Consider the following 14,905-nt stretch of genomic DNA (forward strand, 5'->3'; position numbering starts at 1 on the left):
CAGTAGCTGTTTACCTTTGTAGCCACTCAAGCTGTTTAGAAAGTGCAGTAGGTCGCCAAGTATTGAAGTCAACAAGCCGTTGCATTATAGTGCGTATGTTGACAGCCCAATTCTTACTGTCATGTCAAATTTGACACAAGCAGTATGGCTCTTCAAACTCTGATTGTGCAAAAAGCTGTTGAGAATCTACCACATAATTACATCTTTTCCTTCTGTCTCAGATGCCAACTGTTGCCAGAACTTTGCCAATGTTTATCTAGTAACGTAGTTCCTATTATTGCTAACTCTGATATTAGATGTGAAAAAGCTGAATAATATGATGTCATATTTGGCCAGAAAACAAAACAAAACAAAACAAAACAACTTTCACTGTGACTCTTGTACAGTTGTATCAGCTTTCTGCTTTTCTCTAATAAATGGCTTTCTCTGATTTTGGGATCTCTAGTATTTGTGGCGGACAGTGTTCCAGAGCTGAGAATGCGAGGGCCTTGCAATACCTGCAGGGAATGCCAAGGAATTTCCACCACAGCTAATGGTATGAGAAGGACGAAGATCTAAATCCTACCATGTTTTATACTGCAGGCTGTTAGTGTGCCAGTTTAACATGGCGCATGTCACGTTAGCACTGCCGCACACTTCAGTGAATATGCCCTCCTGCAGCATTTAAGCTCAACTAAAACATTGTGAGAGTAGCAGTGGGGAAGCAATTCCCAGCCCGGCGTCCCAGGAGCGGTGTGAGAGGGAGCACCCTCTGCAGCGGGACCCCTCGGAGCGGGGGGGCTCAGCTGGCAGAGGAGCTGGCTGGCAGAGCCATCGGGCACAGAGCCCTCGTGTGCAGTGAACCCCAAAAGGGAACCGGGGGACACCAGGTTGCTGGGGGGGATGGAGTCCAACCTGGGGCTGACTCCAGGGAAGGGAGCAGTGAAGCCAACGTGCTGGCTGAGGAGACGGCGCACAAAAAGGAAGAACACAGGTTCTGAGGGCCACCTTTGGGCATCACGCCGTGTTTGTGGATCCGCGAACTTTTTCACAAGACTCCTCACAGGGGAGGCACGGCCGGGGAACGCAGCGGATCCAGCGACATCAGGTGCCCGGCAGCAGAATGGTTGCTGAGGTGCGGTGTGGGGGGCAGACTGCCGCCCTGGGTGGCCCACCAAGGGACTGGCTCGCCGCCACTCAGGACCGCAGCCCTGGCGCGGGGGTCTTCACGAAGATGTCCTTTCCCTGGCAGCCAAACAGTGAAATGCCAGGAGAGGTTAGGGAAGGCGGTAAAGCAGGGGAAGGGTGGGTTCACACTCAGCTCCGCGCAGGTTCTGGCCTGGAGTCCCGCGCCGCGGGGCTGGGGTCCCAGTCCCCACCCAGCTGTGGGGATACAGGGGCTTTGCCTGTGGGGAGCCTCGCGCGGCGGGGCGTGGGGTCCCCCCTTACACACAGGCCGCGGGGGGGGGGGGTGTGGGGTGTGGGGTGTGCGGGCGCCCTCCGGCCGCGAGGGGGCGCGGCGGCTGCCGCACCGCCCGGTGCGCGCGGGCCATGGCGGAGCCGCGTTGGGGCGCGGCCGCCGCCGTTTATCGGTCCCGCGACCCCGTGCGCAACCTGCGCCTGCGGTGAGCGCCCGCCCCGGCCCCGGCACCCCCGGCCCCGGGACCCCCGGCCCCGGCACCCCCGGCCCGCCGTCACGCTCCCTCCCTGCTTTCTCCCGCAGGGTCCGCCTCCAGCGGGTCGCGGCGGGCGGGCCCGTCCTGCCGCAGGCCCCGCTCGCCGGCCCGCACCTCCGGGGCCTGGCCGACCGCGCCGCGACCGGTACGTGGGGCGCCCGGGCGGGGAGGGGCCACCACCGCCGGGGTGACCGAGCCCTCTCCCGCAGGTCCCCGGCGGCCCCCGGACGAGGAGGAAGAGGAGGCCGAGGTGGGGTGGCAAGAGAAGCTCTTCAGCCAGGTGGGTTCGCGGCGGCGGGCGGGGCGGGGGGGGGGGGTGTCTAGGGGTGCTGCCGGTGGTTGTGCGGCCCCAGCGCCCCCCACCCCCGCGCTTCGGGGCGAGCTGCTGTGCCCGGGCCCCTCCGGGCCGGCATCGGTGGGTGCCGTTGGCCGCTGCATGTCTGAAACAGCGTTGGGGCCACCCTGGGCCTGGGATTGTTTGCTGGGATTCCCGGAGGATCTTGTCCCTCTCTGTGGTGGCTTTGGAAATCTCAGCTGAAAAGTGTTTGTGGCTCCGACAGTGGTGGTGAAAGGCAGGTTTTGCGCTTTACCTGTGGTGCTCTCAGTTTGAGGTGGAGCTGTACCAAAATGAGTCGGCCTGCCAGACTCCCCTGGACTGGCAGTACCATGAGGAGATCCTGAAACTGCAGAAGGCTGGAGGTCGGAAGAACTGTCGCATCTTCACCTACACTGATCATGACCGGTTCACCAACCTAGAGGAGGTACCAGCTCTTAGTTACACGTAGTTTGTACAGCAGTGTTTGTCAAAACCACCAGGCCTACTGCAGAGAGAACATTTGTCAGTTCTTGCAGCTTCATGCAGAACAAAGCCAGAGATCCTGTATGCAGGAGAACATACTGCTTCTGCAAAGCACCTTCACCTGTTGCCCCAGGCTAGGGATGAGATCTCCCTGCTTCAGAACGATGGTCGGGGCAGCTTGGAGGGACTTGACTTTGTAGGATTGCTCTGTAGGTAACTTGCTGGGTGAAGTTTAGCTGTACTTTGCCACAGGAACAGCGAATGAAATCTACAGTCTTTCAGCAGTTCGTCCTTGCATGTGGGTGCATACATACCTGTTCTCTCCTCCAGGGGTGGAGCTGTGTTTGGGAAAGACATCCTGTTACAATTAAGCTAGTTCCCCTCTGTTTCTCTCTTCCAGCACTGCCAGAAAGTAACTGACTCAGATCATGAAGTGCCATCATACCTGGCAGAGAGGATGGCCAACGTGAGGAGGAGAAGACAAGACCGTAGACCAATGTGAGTGCAGACTGGAGCTCGAAGCTTGCTAATGCAGGTTTCCTGGTGCTGGTGCCTCAACTGCAGAGCAGCCTGGTCCGTGGAAGTTGGTGGTTGGAGCTGTGTCACACTTAGAATCCAGCAGTTTGACTCCTTGTCATGGGGGGTCCAGTGCTGCCTGTGCCAGGCTGCTGATGAGAGATGTGGCTTGTGCTGTTCTGTTGTTGACAGAGAAGCAAGTTCTCTGAAGTCGAAAATCATCACCTGGGAACCCTCAGAAGAATTTATAAAGAACAGTCATGTGATTAACACTCCTGTCCAGACCATGTACATCATGGGGGACTTGGGACCTTATGGGAAGTAAGTAAAATCCTGAAGTGATCTTAATTTCCCGGAATGAAACCCATCTTCCCTCCTTATGCAAATCTTCTGTTTCTTTCATTAGCTAAGGGGAGAGAATTTCAAGAGCTCAGTAACTTGGGCTGCTATTTTTTACTGCCTCTTTCCTCAGTTGAGAGGCAACTGAGTATATCCCTCCAAAAGGCTTCTTAAACTAATGTGGGAAAGTATGGGTGTGTTTGTTCCCTTCTGTATCCCCATGTGCCTTTACCAGCTCTGCTGTTCCAGAGAAAGAGAGTGTCCGTGTTTTCTAAACTGTGTTTCTTGATGTCTTCTATTAGGCTTGGTCACAGGGAGTATGAATATGTTCTTTGCACAATCAAGGTGGACGGCAACGGGGTGATCACAGTGAAGCCTGACTTTACTGGCACCAAAGAAGCCTGCCAGTGAGTGGGACAGGGCTGGTACCTCTTATGGGACTGATACAGAGGGCTGAAATGGCTGTTTCCTGGTCACCCTTCTGGCAGTGGATCAGAGCTTAAATTCAGGGATATTTTGTAGTTTTATTCTAGAGATTTCTAGGACAAGATTATTGCATACTTGTGCTTGGTGTCAGCGTGTGTGTGTGATGTGTGGCCACACCTTGGGGATACAGGTTATGCATATGCTGGACAAAAGTGAGTCTCCCCTTTTGAGTCGTTGGTGCTGGCAGGCACTTGGGAGCGAGGAGAGGGCTGTTGGTGCCCTCGTGTTACTGCACAGGCCTGGGGTGGGGGGTGGGGGCTGCTGGGTCAGGTTGGCACAGTTGATGTTGTCGCTGCCTGTGCCTATTCTCTGAGTAATGGGGGAGTTTTGCCCTTGTGTTCTGGGGCTCTGCAGGATCGAGCAGGATGGAGAGAAGCGAGAGGTGTGGAAATACACCATTGAGAATGCATCTGTCCAAGTGCAGCCAGAGGAGGAGGAGCGTGAGCAGCGTGTGTTCAGAGATGTAAGGACCAGCCTCCACTGACCGTACTGACTAGTTCTCTTGGGTTGGCAGTGGGAGCTCAGACCCTCATGTAGATGTAATTGTTAGTGCAGTAGACACCTAAAGGTGACAAAATGAATGTCACTGGCGGTGAGTCTCATCATGCCCATTAATTCGAGAACTCCCTCACAGCTTCATTCCTTACTACTAGGTCCAGTATCTAACCTTGTCCAATATCAGTTGAGTTGGCCTCGGACTGCAGTGGTCTATGTAGTGAGAATTGATACAAGAAACCATCTAAATCTGTGCCTTTCTCGTGTCACCTGCCAATGGTTTTCCTTCCCATTTGAGCAGTGGGCAAACCCGTTCCTTGGTCTTCCTCTTGCTGCCTGTATACTTGCTGAATGATTTCTTGTTACTCATAATGTCCTAGGATGTTTGGATCTCCTTTTATGTCTTGATCTTTCTGAATTGCCTTTTTGGCTGTGGCAGTTTATAAAGGTACTTAATGTTTTAGTTTTTCACTGTACATTTCCTTACTGCTTTAGTGGTCAATAAGGAAATGATTTCTCTACACTGATCTCCCATCTGTTGATTTCATTGGAACAGTTTATGCCTGTTTTTAACATGCCATTTAAGATCTGCTGATTCTTCGGAGCTTCTTTTTCCGTTAGATTGGCCTGAAGCTGAAGTTCTATGCAGTGTTAGCAGTTACACATCTTTGTTCTGTTAGATTCTTATATTCTCTATATCTGCTATAAGAATTTAAAAAACCCCTGTGTGCTAAGCTTGTCAACAATTTAAATTGGTTTTAAATTATATCCACCGCAATTTTTGCAATAAGTAAAACCACATATAATCAAAAAGACACTTTTTCTAATCCACTTGTTCTGTGTTTTCAGCTGTATGGTCGGCACAAGGAATACCTCAGTGGTCTCGTAGGCTCAGAATTTGAAATGGTGAGTACCAGTGGCACTTGGCAGGGACCTGGAGCCCTGTTGCCTTTCGAGACTGTTGACCTGGTCAGCATGGCTGCCGTTTGTACCTCAGTCTCCAAAGACTTTAATTCTGGGGATGTGTTGGCAGCTTTTACTCTGTGGTTTCCAACAGGAAATTGGTTCAAAGGGACAGGTTGCAGTGGATATGGGGCCTGCAGAGGTCCACCCTGCATCTGTTGGACCTGCAGCAGAGCGGGCTGAATGCTGCAGTCTCACATGCATTGTCTGAAGGCCTTTGACTATAATACTTCAAGAAGAAAGGAGTGTTTATATCTTTTGGGATAGTGATTGTTGTTAACTTCTTGTCAGACACATCTGTGTGCCACTTTGTTCAAGTAAACAGCCACACCCACCCCCAAACTCATGCACAGTTTCCCTTCTCACTGAATTACCCAGACTGCAGTCTTTTTGGCTCAAATCTTGTTTGCCAAAGTGTGAAAGTTGTTGTACTTTCTGTACTTCTGCAGAGTGTCTCAGCTTATCCTATGCTTCCCCTTGCTTGGCTAAGGGCAGGAACACTACAGGAGAAACAGGACTATGATTTCTGCAGGTGACTTCTCACTAGGCTTTATATCCATCTTGAAGTCTGTAAGACTGATTTACAGAATAGTAAACTCCTGCAGTCTAGGAGGGACTGGTCACTTCTGGACAGTGATAAGAGAAGTCATGACTTTTACCTGGCCAGCACAGTGAATCATTCATTTACAAACGTCTGTGAAATACCCATGTGAGACCCTGCTGAGAGGGGATTGTATGAAATTCCACCTGTGGTCATTGAGCTCTTTATCTTGTTTATCTGCTTGTTCTTACAGACTCTTCCTGGTACATTGCGGCTTTTTGTGAATGGAGAAATAGGTGAGTCCTTATTATAAAGTGTAACTACAGGGACAAATTTGGGTCTACTGGGATGGCTGAGGCTACGAAGGGTCCAGGGATTCTTGGATCACAAGGCCCATCCAGAGGAGGTGATTCTCTCCCTAGAATCCTTTACTTTCTCCTCTCCTACTCTTTTTTTTGTGGACTAACCCCTTGGGCAGCATTTACAGATTGGAGGTTACAAATACTGCAGCAGTTCTAGGAAGACATACAGATCTGAAAAAATGAAACCAGACTGCGAAGCTAATAGAGATTATAGCAAAGAAAGCAATTAAATGTGTGACCTCCCTGATCTGGTTAGTGATGCAGGGACAGGGCTAGTCTAGTGAAAGAATCTTCTCTGAGGGTCACATTCTGTTACTTTGAAGACCGTGGCTTTTACCAGCTTCCAGCAGTAATGGGTTGTTGCTGAGGTTATTGGTGCTGGCTCTCCCATAAGTCTCCAGTCAGTACTGGAGGAGTTTGGAAGTCAGCAGCTGAAGCTCATTCTCTCCTCTCAGTTTCAGCTCAAGGCTATGAGTATGACAACCTCTATGTACATTTTTTCCTGGAGCTGCCTAACCGTAAGTATTCATGTTTCCAGCCATATCACAGCAGTTTAAGGAATGAAACCTGCTTTGGCTGGTCCATCAGATCAGCTCTGCTGAAAGTCAGTAAAAGTTAATGTTGGGGCTGGGATCTAGTCAGAAGTCTTCAGAGCTAAAATTGCAGAACTCAACTGTTTGAACTAAACTCATGTCTGGGAGAAAGTAGCAACTTCCCCTCTCGTCTGTTACAAGTCAGGCAGGGACACAGAGGTCCATTGGCTTCTCAGCCAGCGGTGATGGTGTCCAGCAGTCTATCCTTAGTTCATTCCTTATACTGTAGAGAATAGCCTTCCTGTCTTCTCCATCTCAGCAGTCACCTTGTTTGATTTCAGTGCTCACCGTCACGTTCTCATGTTTTGTGCTGACACTAACATATTACATTTGGACTGATAAATAAGATTCCCAGCACTAACATGCACATCCTGCTCCATGTTAAAGTCCCCTGAAGCTATGGCTCTGACTTCACTCTCTGGTTATACCCTGATGTTTGTCCAAAGAGGTACCACTTTTGCTACTCAGTATATTTAAATAAGGTTCTACTTTTCTCTTAAGATGGAGTTGGTGCTTTTCATTGACAGTTCAGGGTGTTCTGGGGAGCAGCCATTGCCTGGAACAAGATGAGGTGGGACACACATAGGGAGTTTCAGTGTGGATGATGTTATCTGTTATCCCAGTCTGGGGCTGACATTTGCCTTTGAGCTGCTGTGGTTTGTAAGTCCTCCCTCTCACCCAAAGCATTCACCAATGTGCTCCCATTTTCCTCTTCTCCCAGAGTGGTCGAGCCCCGTGCTCCAGCAGCTATCAGGAGTGACACAGACGTGTGCCACCAAGACAGTGGGTTGGGTAAGGATGCTTTCAGACCTGCAGAGCAGTTGGAACAGGCATTCTCTGAAGTGGAACGTGTGTAACAAGCTACAGATGTATTCAGCAAAGGTCGTGACTTGACAGCTCCTTTCGAGGGCAGAGCACGTTTGGCATTCTTCTCATTCAAGTTGCCGTTTTCTGGGGTGTTTCTGTGTCCAGATAAAACTAGACCAAATAAAACTGCTTCAAAGCGGTTTCTGGAACCCCACTTTTTTCTTCCTTCTGGCTTCTGGCCTTTGGAGCTTTGATTTTTGTGTTCTCAAAACATTGTTCTGGCTTGACTGGCACAGGAATGCACACAGTCTCTACATTGACTTCTCAAAGCGAACACCATCTCCTATTTGGGAAGTTGGTTCCATTGCTGTCTCCAGCTCCTCTCTTAGAAAATTTGACTTTTATCAACTTCTTAGTGTCTTCTTGCTGAGCTAGTTTGTGTATTACAAAAATAATTATACAACATTTCAGTAATACCATTGTTTTGAGTTATTTTGCTTGGTTCCCATCAAGATTATGGTGGTATAGTAGTTATTCAGCTGACTGAATTGACATTTGAGATGTGTTGTTCTTTTCCATTTTTTGTTATTTTTAACAGCCTTTTCCATCTACGTGGTGCTTGGGAGTGTATGCAGGTCCATCGTGCAGTCAGGTGTTAGTGTGATGTGATTGATCTTGTTTGAGCATCATTACCTCTTTTCTACTGTTAGTTCTTTTCTCCCTGCTCTCTGTGCCCCCTGCAATGCTAGTAATGAATTCTTTTGTCCAGGAATCTGATCTATGGCCTGTTCCTTTTCTAGGATAACGTGGCATACTTCTGCTACCCCTTCACTTTGGAGATGTTTTTCACCCAAGGAGATGAATCAGAAGGTGTGTTTCCTTTTTGCTCTGAAGTGTGAAACTGAAATCTTTTGACCGCAGTGTAGGCATTGTGCTGTCTGGCGTGTTGTTACCCTGTCACCAAGGTGAGAGGGAAATGTTGCTCGTTCAACAAACGTTCACCCTGACACCACACAGCTGCTGGACACATACTATATTTGCCCAGCAGTGCATTAGCATTTGTATGGATTTACTGATGTTGCCCTGCTTACAGGCTGTAGTCTGCTTTATCCAGTTGCAAAACTACTTAGATCTTAGCTTGTCTGTCTCAGAATGCCTAGCGTGCTGGTCTGTGATCCCATGGCTGGTGTACTGCACAGGGCCCTGGGACTCTGCAGCAGAAGAGATGGGCAGCTTTTTTGTGTACACAACTGAAACTCTGTGCTGACTCTTACGTTTGAAGACATACTTGGTGATCTGTATAATCTTTGTATAGTTTATGTCACTTTGAAACTTCCTGCTCTATTTTAAGCTGGGCTTCTCTGCTGCCTATTCCTGCTGCTTCACTGCACTACTGCTGCTTCCTCACCAAGCCCATTGCTCTTTGGATTGCAATTGCTAGGGACAGCTTTGCGGCACATGACTTGCCACTTGAATCCAATGTACGCATTGGATTTCAGTATTCAACCAACACTAATGAATTTTCAGCCTAGAACAAACATGGTGAGTTTGTTTCACCATGGAAAAAATAAATGCTTGGAAACCTGTAGGAAAATGCAAGTTAATCATCTCCCAATGGTGGTGGGAAAGGTCAAGAGATAAAAAGGTTTCCTTGTTTGGCATCAGATCATTCACAAAGATTGTCTTGTCTGCTCAAAGATAATCGAACCAGTTTGCACTTGCTCTCAAAACAGAATTTTCCCGAATTTTTAACATCTTGTCAAAAATTCTATTATTATCCTGAAATCTGAAGGTTCAGCTTTTACAGGGGAAAATAATCACCCATACATTTAGGTTTGTTATTCTAGAAGAAATACAGAAAGGACTTCCTACTAGTGGAGTTGGGCCTTTAGCTTTTTTTTTCTCTGATAGTCTCCCTCACAAAGCTGTGATCGGCTCCCCTTCCTTTCAGACAGTCTTGCTCAGTGGCCTGTTCTCTACTTTGAGGTCCTGTCCCTGGATTTCTGGCAGAGGTATCGCGTTGAAGGGTATGGTTCTTTGGTGCTGCCAGCATCTCCAGGTAAAACACACTTGGCATTATGTTAATTGTCTGGGAGAATAAGTTGAGTGGTTCTCTTGGGAATGGATTCAGCTGGTCCTGGGGACACTCTGCCTTTGCATGAGTTACCTGTCTGTGGGGCATCAAAGAAGGATTGGATGCATCCTGCACCATTCTGCCTTATTGAGTCACATCAGGTGTTGCTCACTCCTCTGGTGGTTTCATAACAAAATCTTGTGTGATAAAGCTCTGGGGTGATGCTGCATATCCATCTTTACTATAGCAGTAGCCTTCTCTGGCCCACATGGAATCTGAGGGTCATAACTATTCTGACACCCACGTATAGTAAGGAGATGCTCCTCATGGGCAGGGGATGCTTTCAGTACCAGCTGTGTGACTGTATGGGACTGACTCGTTGAGAAAATGTTATAGAGACACTGGACAGTGTTGCCATTTCCACCTTACTGTGGTTTGGGTGAGCAGGTATCCATCTGCCATACTGTCCTCTCTGACCCTGAATGGATTGTTGGTCATAGCTGCTCACTGTCCTGTTGTCCTGGGCCAGGTCTCCACATGCTCACCATCCCTACCTGGCGCCCTGTGGAGCTGGGGACAGTTGCTGAGCTGAGAAGATTTTTCATTGGTGGATCTCCTGAGCTAGAGGACTTAACCTACATCAGGATACCATCAACTTTCAAGGTGGGCTCAGCTGCAGGACATTACTCTTGCTGGGAGATGGTAGATTATGCTCTCAGCTTCAGATGTCTGTGGGCAGCCTGGACCAGAATTGAACAAGGATCAGCTGGTGGTCCTGTCCCTCTGACTAAAGAAATATCTCCTCTGTGAGACTTGTGATCGTGAACAGAGGAATGTGCGAACACTGAGGCAAAGCTCTGTGCCTGCTAAGGTGTGTGCAGATTAGGCAGGTGGGTGAACATGGACCAGAGCCTTGACTTACCCTTGCCTGTGTGGAAAGTGACTGCCAGGTCAGTGTTTGTTACCAGCTATAGACTTCTTCCTGGATTTTTGTAAGGAGTCTGGGTTGTACTGCACCTAGAACAGTTTCACGAAGCAAGAAGCTGATGGGTGTGAGGCAGACAGAAGTTTCATGTTCTTAAGAAAGCTCCAGAGGTGCTTGCTGGTGTAATGAGCAAGTTGATCTTAGCAGCTTTGCATGGGAATGAGCCCTGATGCAGTTTTTGAAACCTTCCTCCAGCACTGCACTGTCAGCTTCCTCGTATTTAGGTCCTGCCCTCAGCACAGCCTGGAACTGTCTGCCCTTCTTTCTGACCTTGTTTTCTGTGTGCAGTGGGGAAGGGAGAGACTGTGCCCACAAGGTGCGTGCTCCTGGTGCAGCATGCTTGTTTTCACTAAGGTCAGCCTGCTGCAGCAGGTTGCAGACTGCAGTTACTCTTGTGCCATCTTTGCAGGGAGAGCGTCTGAGCCGCTTTGGTTTTCGCACAGAGGCAACAGGGAGCGTCACGTTCCGGCTTTACTGCCTGCAGCAGTCTAAGTACGTGCAGCAGAGTGAGTATGAGCTCCATCTTACGCGCTGTGTTTTGGCAGTCCTGACCTCCTGCTGTACTTCTGTGCAGAGCCTTTCTGGAAACCAGTGCCCTGAGGCAGCGCATGCAGAGTGTGCTGGACCGGCTTGGAGGCTTCAGCCAGCAGAGCTCTGTCTACAACGTTTTGGGTAGGGCTTTCAGTGTCATTCTCCCTGGCAAGCCTTTGGCCCACTTTTGCCCCCTTTTTACAGAGTGGGCAGGATATTTCAGGAGAAATCGATTACTGTGGGGGTAATTGCCCCCTCCATGAGAGCTCTGAGTCCATAGCAGAGGTTAAATGTTCTGATCTGAGCTGGAAGCTTCAGGAGGTATCAGCTCTCAGCAGGCAGGAGGGATAATCACTCTGTGAGGGCACAGCCCAGGCTGGGCCACACAGTCTTGCCTGGCCCTGAACACAGCTTGTGGTGCCGATGCACAAGCTCTGTCTCCAACTCCATTACGCACAGAGCAGAGACAATGCAAGACATAAGAGAGCAGCAAGGACCAGGTGCTTTGTTGGTGGAACTTAGCAGTGGGAAGTGAGACTCCTGCTCCGGGAGAGGTGATGTTCACTGGACGGACTCATCCCTCCCCTTCCCTGAGGCTGTCCGATGCATTCTGGCTTGCTGACACCTGTTGTGTTGCAGAGTCTTTCCAGAGGGCACGGCGGCGGATGCAGGAAGCACGTGAGAGCCTTCCTCAAGACCTCATCAGCACCTCTGCCTCCACTGGGCACCAGTCACAGGAGCCATGATCAACCACCTCCACAGCCTGGGAGCACTCGGCATCTTCTCTCCAACACAACCTCCTGTTGTTCAGCAAGAGGCACAGTGCTAGTGCCTGGAAGCTTTTGAAACCCGCCCTTTGTCATTTTCCCTGGATGGGAGAAGGAGTCTATAACACATCCAGACCCAGAATCTTTGCTTTTCCACAGGTACCTGTGGAAAGAGCCCCATTTTTTCAAGGCATTTTGCCACCAGACCAATTATTATACAGCCAATTGTTCACATTGCTGCTGAGCAGGCTGAAATACTGATACGGGACTTGTGAACCCTTTAACACCTTTTCAGGAATTGAACAGTAAAAGATTAGAAAAATTTCAAGTCTACATGACTTGGTAAATTTAGTTTTCTTCTTAAAGAAGAGGGTGATGTTGGAGGTCAAGGCATGAATACTGTTTGAGATTTAATGAAATGCGTAGATAACTTCTTGAGAAGTGCTGATAATTGTCAGCATTTGTAGCTATAGGTCAGTCAATAGTAAAATGAATCTGTCCACCTGTGTCTTAAGATTGATTCACTCCTAGAGAGAGAGCTCTCTGCCACATATAATACGTGAAATCAAAGCAAAGGAATGATGTTTGACAGAATGAGAACTGGAGAAAAGGGTTACATTCTGTATTTCCTTGTTTGTGCCCATAACATTTCTGGCTATGCAGTGATGAGCAGGAGGGTTCTTTGTTCAAGAATACAACTGAAAACACACATTCCCCTTAGTTCATAGCAGAACTTTGGCTTGAGCTGGACGGTTTGCAGACAATGAGAGCAGATTATAACATTTGCACAGCAGCTGAACTTTGAACTGTCAAGCTGTTCATTTGAGCTATTTGAGCTATGGTTCACTGTTTCATCTCTGCAGTACACTGCATTGCTTCCTGGAGAAGCATGTGTGTACCCAATTTTTTCCCAGTTTCTTCTGTTCTTTTATCAGACTTTTTTCCCCCTGTTTTGCTGCCTCAGGTTCACAGGAGTGAAGCTACCTGCAGACTGACAGTGCTGTGTTAATTTGTGTACAAGTCACACATTTTCATGTGTTCCTCCTCTGCTCCCAACACAAGGGATAGGAAGAAAAATCTCAGGATGGGATCATGCAGGTCTGAATGTGTCTGTAAAGTTAGAATTCACAGGCAGAATCTGAAGTAGGGATTGGCCTTCGTCCTTTTGCCCTGCACATTCCTCCCTCATGGGGAACAGGAGACTCACGGTTGCAGCCATGTGTGTGATTGTTAGTACATCCCTTTCTTCCATTGTGCTCCACTGTCTTTCTCACTCCCTTCTTGCTGTTTTGATCTTGTCCCAGCCTTCACTGGGAAGACAAGCTCCCATATTTGTTCCTCCTTGACCTTTGTTGTAATTCCTAGATCTGTCTGTCAACTTGAATGTGTCTGGCAATTTCAATTATAAAAGGATTTTTGCTCACCTGCCTCACCTGCTACCTCTCCTTTTGATGGAAGAGGCTGCCAGCATGTATTAGATAGCGTGGCCTGTTAAGCAGAGCGCAGTGTCCTTGGCCTGGAGCTGGGTGATGTGTCTTGTGCATGAGTCAGGTCTCCACATCAGCTTTTGATGTGATGGCTGTGAAGGTACGTGACCCGTTCTAGAGTAGCAGAACTGAGGTGTGGGCACTATCATGGTCTTCAATGACAGTCACATTTCACAGAGAGCAACCCGCTCGATGCCCAGGATGGAAAGTGTTCAATGAGTATGTAGCACTCACTGTATTCTTTCCTTTATCATAATTCACATCATGGCTCTGTATGTTTATTGCATGCTATCTAAGCTATACTTAATTTCTGTGTGTTTCTGTTGTGCTTATCACTAATAACTGAATTGCATGTCTGAAACCCTTTTCAGGATTGAGTTACAAGGTTTAAGAGAGCATTCTTTTCATCAAAATAACAAAACACCTTCCTGATTGAGATCATGCCAAAGGCAGATACTGTGAGAGAGTGGACTTTTCTGATTAGATGGGGTTCCTGACTCATGATCATTGCTCAGCATGTTTATATGGCAGGATTTGGTGTATTGAGTGTTAAGGTTACGCAGAGATATGGTAAGGTTTACATAATGATACCAGTTTTGCTAGTCTAAACTCTGAATAGTGTAAAATCTTACAGAAATTCAAGAAAGCAACATTTAAAAATAAAAAGTTATTATAACCAAAGAAGCAGTTTTTCCAAATGAAAATGTTAGCAGTTTTTTTCCTTCGTATTTGCAGCCTCCTTGGCCTAACAGAACAAAACAGTGCTCATAAAAAATGTTTTGGAGAAAGCCTTCAGCGAATGTTCTTTGAATATGCCCTTTTATAAATTAAACTAGCAAATTTCCTTGTGCATGTATGAAAATGTCACTGATCTTTTAATGAAAGCTGGCGTTTGGTGCAGGGCTTGTGCTCTGAGCTTGCCAAGGAGCCCAGCTAGCTGGAATGGGGATCATGCATCCACCAGCTATGCACAGATGAAATAGGGGATTGCCCATGGGGACGGAGAGAAGGGGAGGGCAGTGACCTCCCTGGAGCTGTGAGGATTTCCTCTGTGCAGAAGCGTCCCTTCCTACAGTTTGCATTGGAGCGGTGCCTTTGCAGTGAAACTCAACAGAAGTTGAGGGTGCACAAGAGTTTGGGAGGGGAGGCCGGTAGTTACTGGGGCAGAGGAGCCTGGCAGGCTGGGGGATGCCATGAGCTGGGGATGGGAGAAGGCTGGAGAGCAGGAGGAGCCTGCAGCAGGCACAGGCTAGGCAGAGCTGGGGACTCGTGGGGACCAGAGTGGGTCTAGCAATGAGACTCGGGAGTTCTTTGTTGTCCCTGGTGCAAGGCCAGCAGCCCCCCGGCTCTGGCTACATCAGCAGCACAGCTGGTTTCTCTTGAGCTTTGTCTGCTTCTTCCTTGGGGGCAGACTGGAGCTGTGGTTTTTTTTTGAGCGCCAGCTGAACAGGCATCGGTCTGAGGCTGAACCCTGCAGCCTTACCGGTGATGCCGTCTGCATGGGG

At 48.6% G+C, this 14,905-nt stretch overlaps 1 protein-coding gene across 2 annotated transcripts; it reads left to right on the plus strand.

The window, feature by feature from the left end:
- The first annotated feature begins 1,509 nt into the window (after positions 1–1,509).
- MKS1 (MKS transition zone complex subunit 1) lies at positions 1,510–14,256 on the plus strand. Of its 2 annotated transcripts, XM_042791534.1 has the most exons (18): positions 1,510–1,604; positions 1,703–1,800; positions 1,865–1,935; positions 2,261–2,416; positions 2,855–2,952; positions 3,163–3,291; positions 3,612–3,716; positions 4,150–4,258; positions 5,140–5,196; positions 6,048–6,090; positions 6,612–6,674; positions 7,471–7,541; positions 8,357–8,426; positions 9,508–9,615; positions 10,160–10,293; positions 11,025–11,107; positions 11,190–11,287; positions 11,786–14,256. In XM_042791534.1, the coding sequence occupies exons 1-18, from the start codon at positions 1,531–1,533 to the stop codon at positions 11,890–11,892; spliced, it is 1,674 nt and encodes a 557-aa protein (XP_042647468.1). In that variant the 5' UTR covers positions 1,510–1,530; the 3' UTR covers positions 11,893–14,256. The 2 variants fall into 2 exon arrangements, with proteins under 2 accessions (XP_042647468.1, XP_042647469.1); XM_042791535.1 differs by lacking the exon at positions 2,261–2,416 and having other exon boundaries at positions 1,566–1,604.
- The last annotated feature ends 649 nt before the right edge of the window (positions 14,257–14,905 follow it).

The sequence above is a fragment of the Tyto alba genome, unplaced genomic scaffold, assembly GCF_018691265.1.
Source record: "Tyto alba isolate M040663 unplaced genomic scaffold, T.alba_DEE_v4.0 Super-Scaffold_19, whole genome shotgun sequence".
Lineage (NCBI taxonomy): Eukaryota > Metazoa > Chordata > Aves > Strigiformes > Tytonidae > Tyto > Tyto alba.

Coding starts and splice junctions, on each gene's coding strand:
- MKS1 (XM_042791534.1), top strand. CDS start 1,531: ATGGCGGAGCCGCGTTGGGGCGCGGCCGCCGCCGTTTATCGGTCCCGC. Junction 8,427..9,507: donor CCAAGGAGATGAATCAGAAG/GTGTGTTTCCTT, acceptor CCTTCCTTTCAG/ACAGTCTTGCTCAGTGGCCT. Junction 10,294..11,024: donor GGATACCATCAACTTTCAAG/GTGGGCTCAGCT, acceptor CCATCTTTGCAG/GGAGAGCGTCTGAGCCGCTT.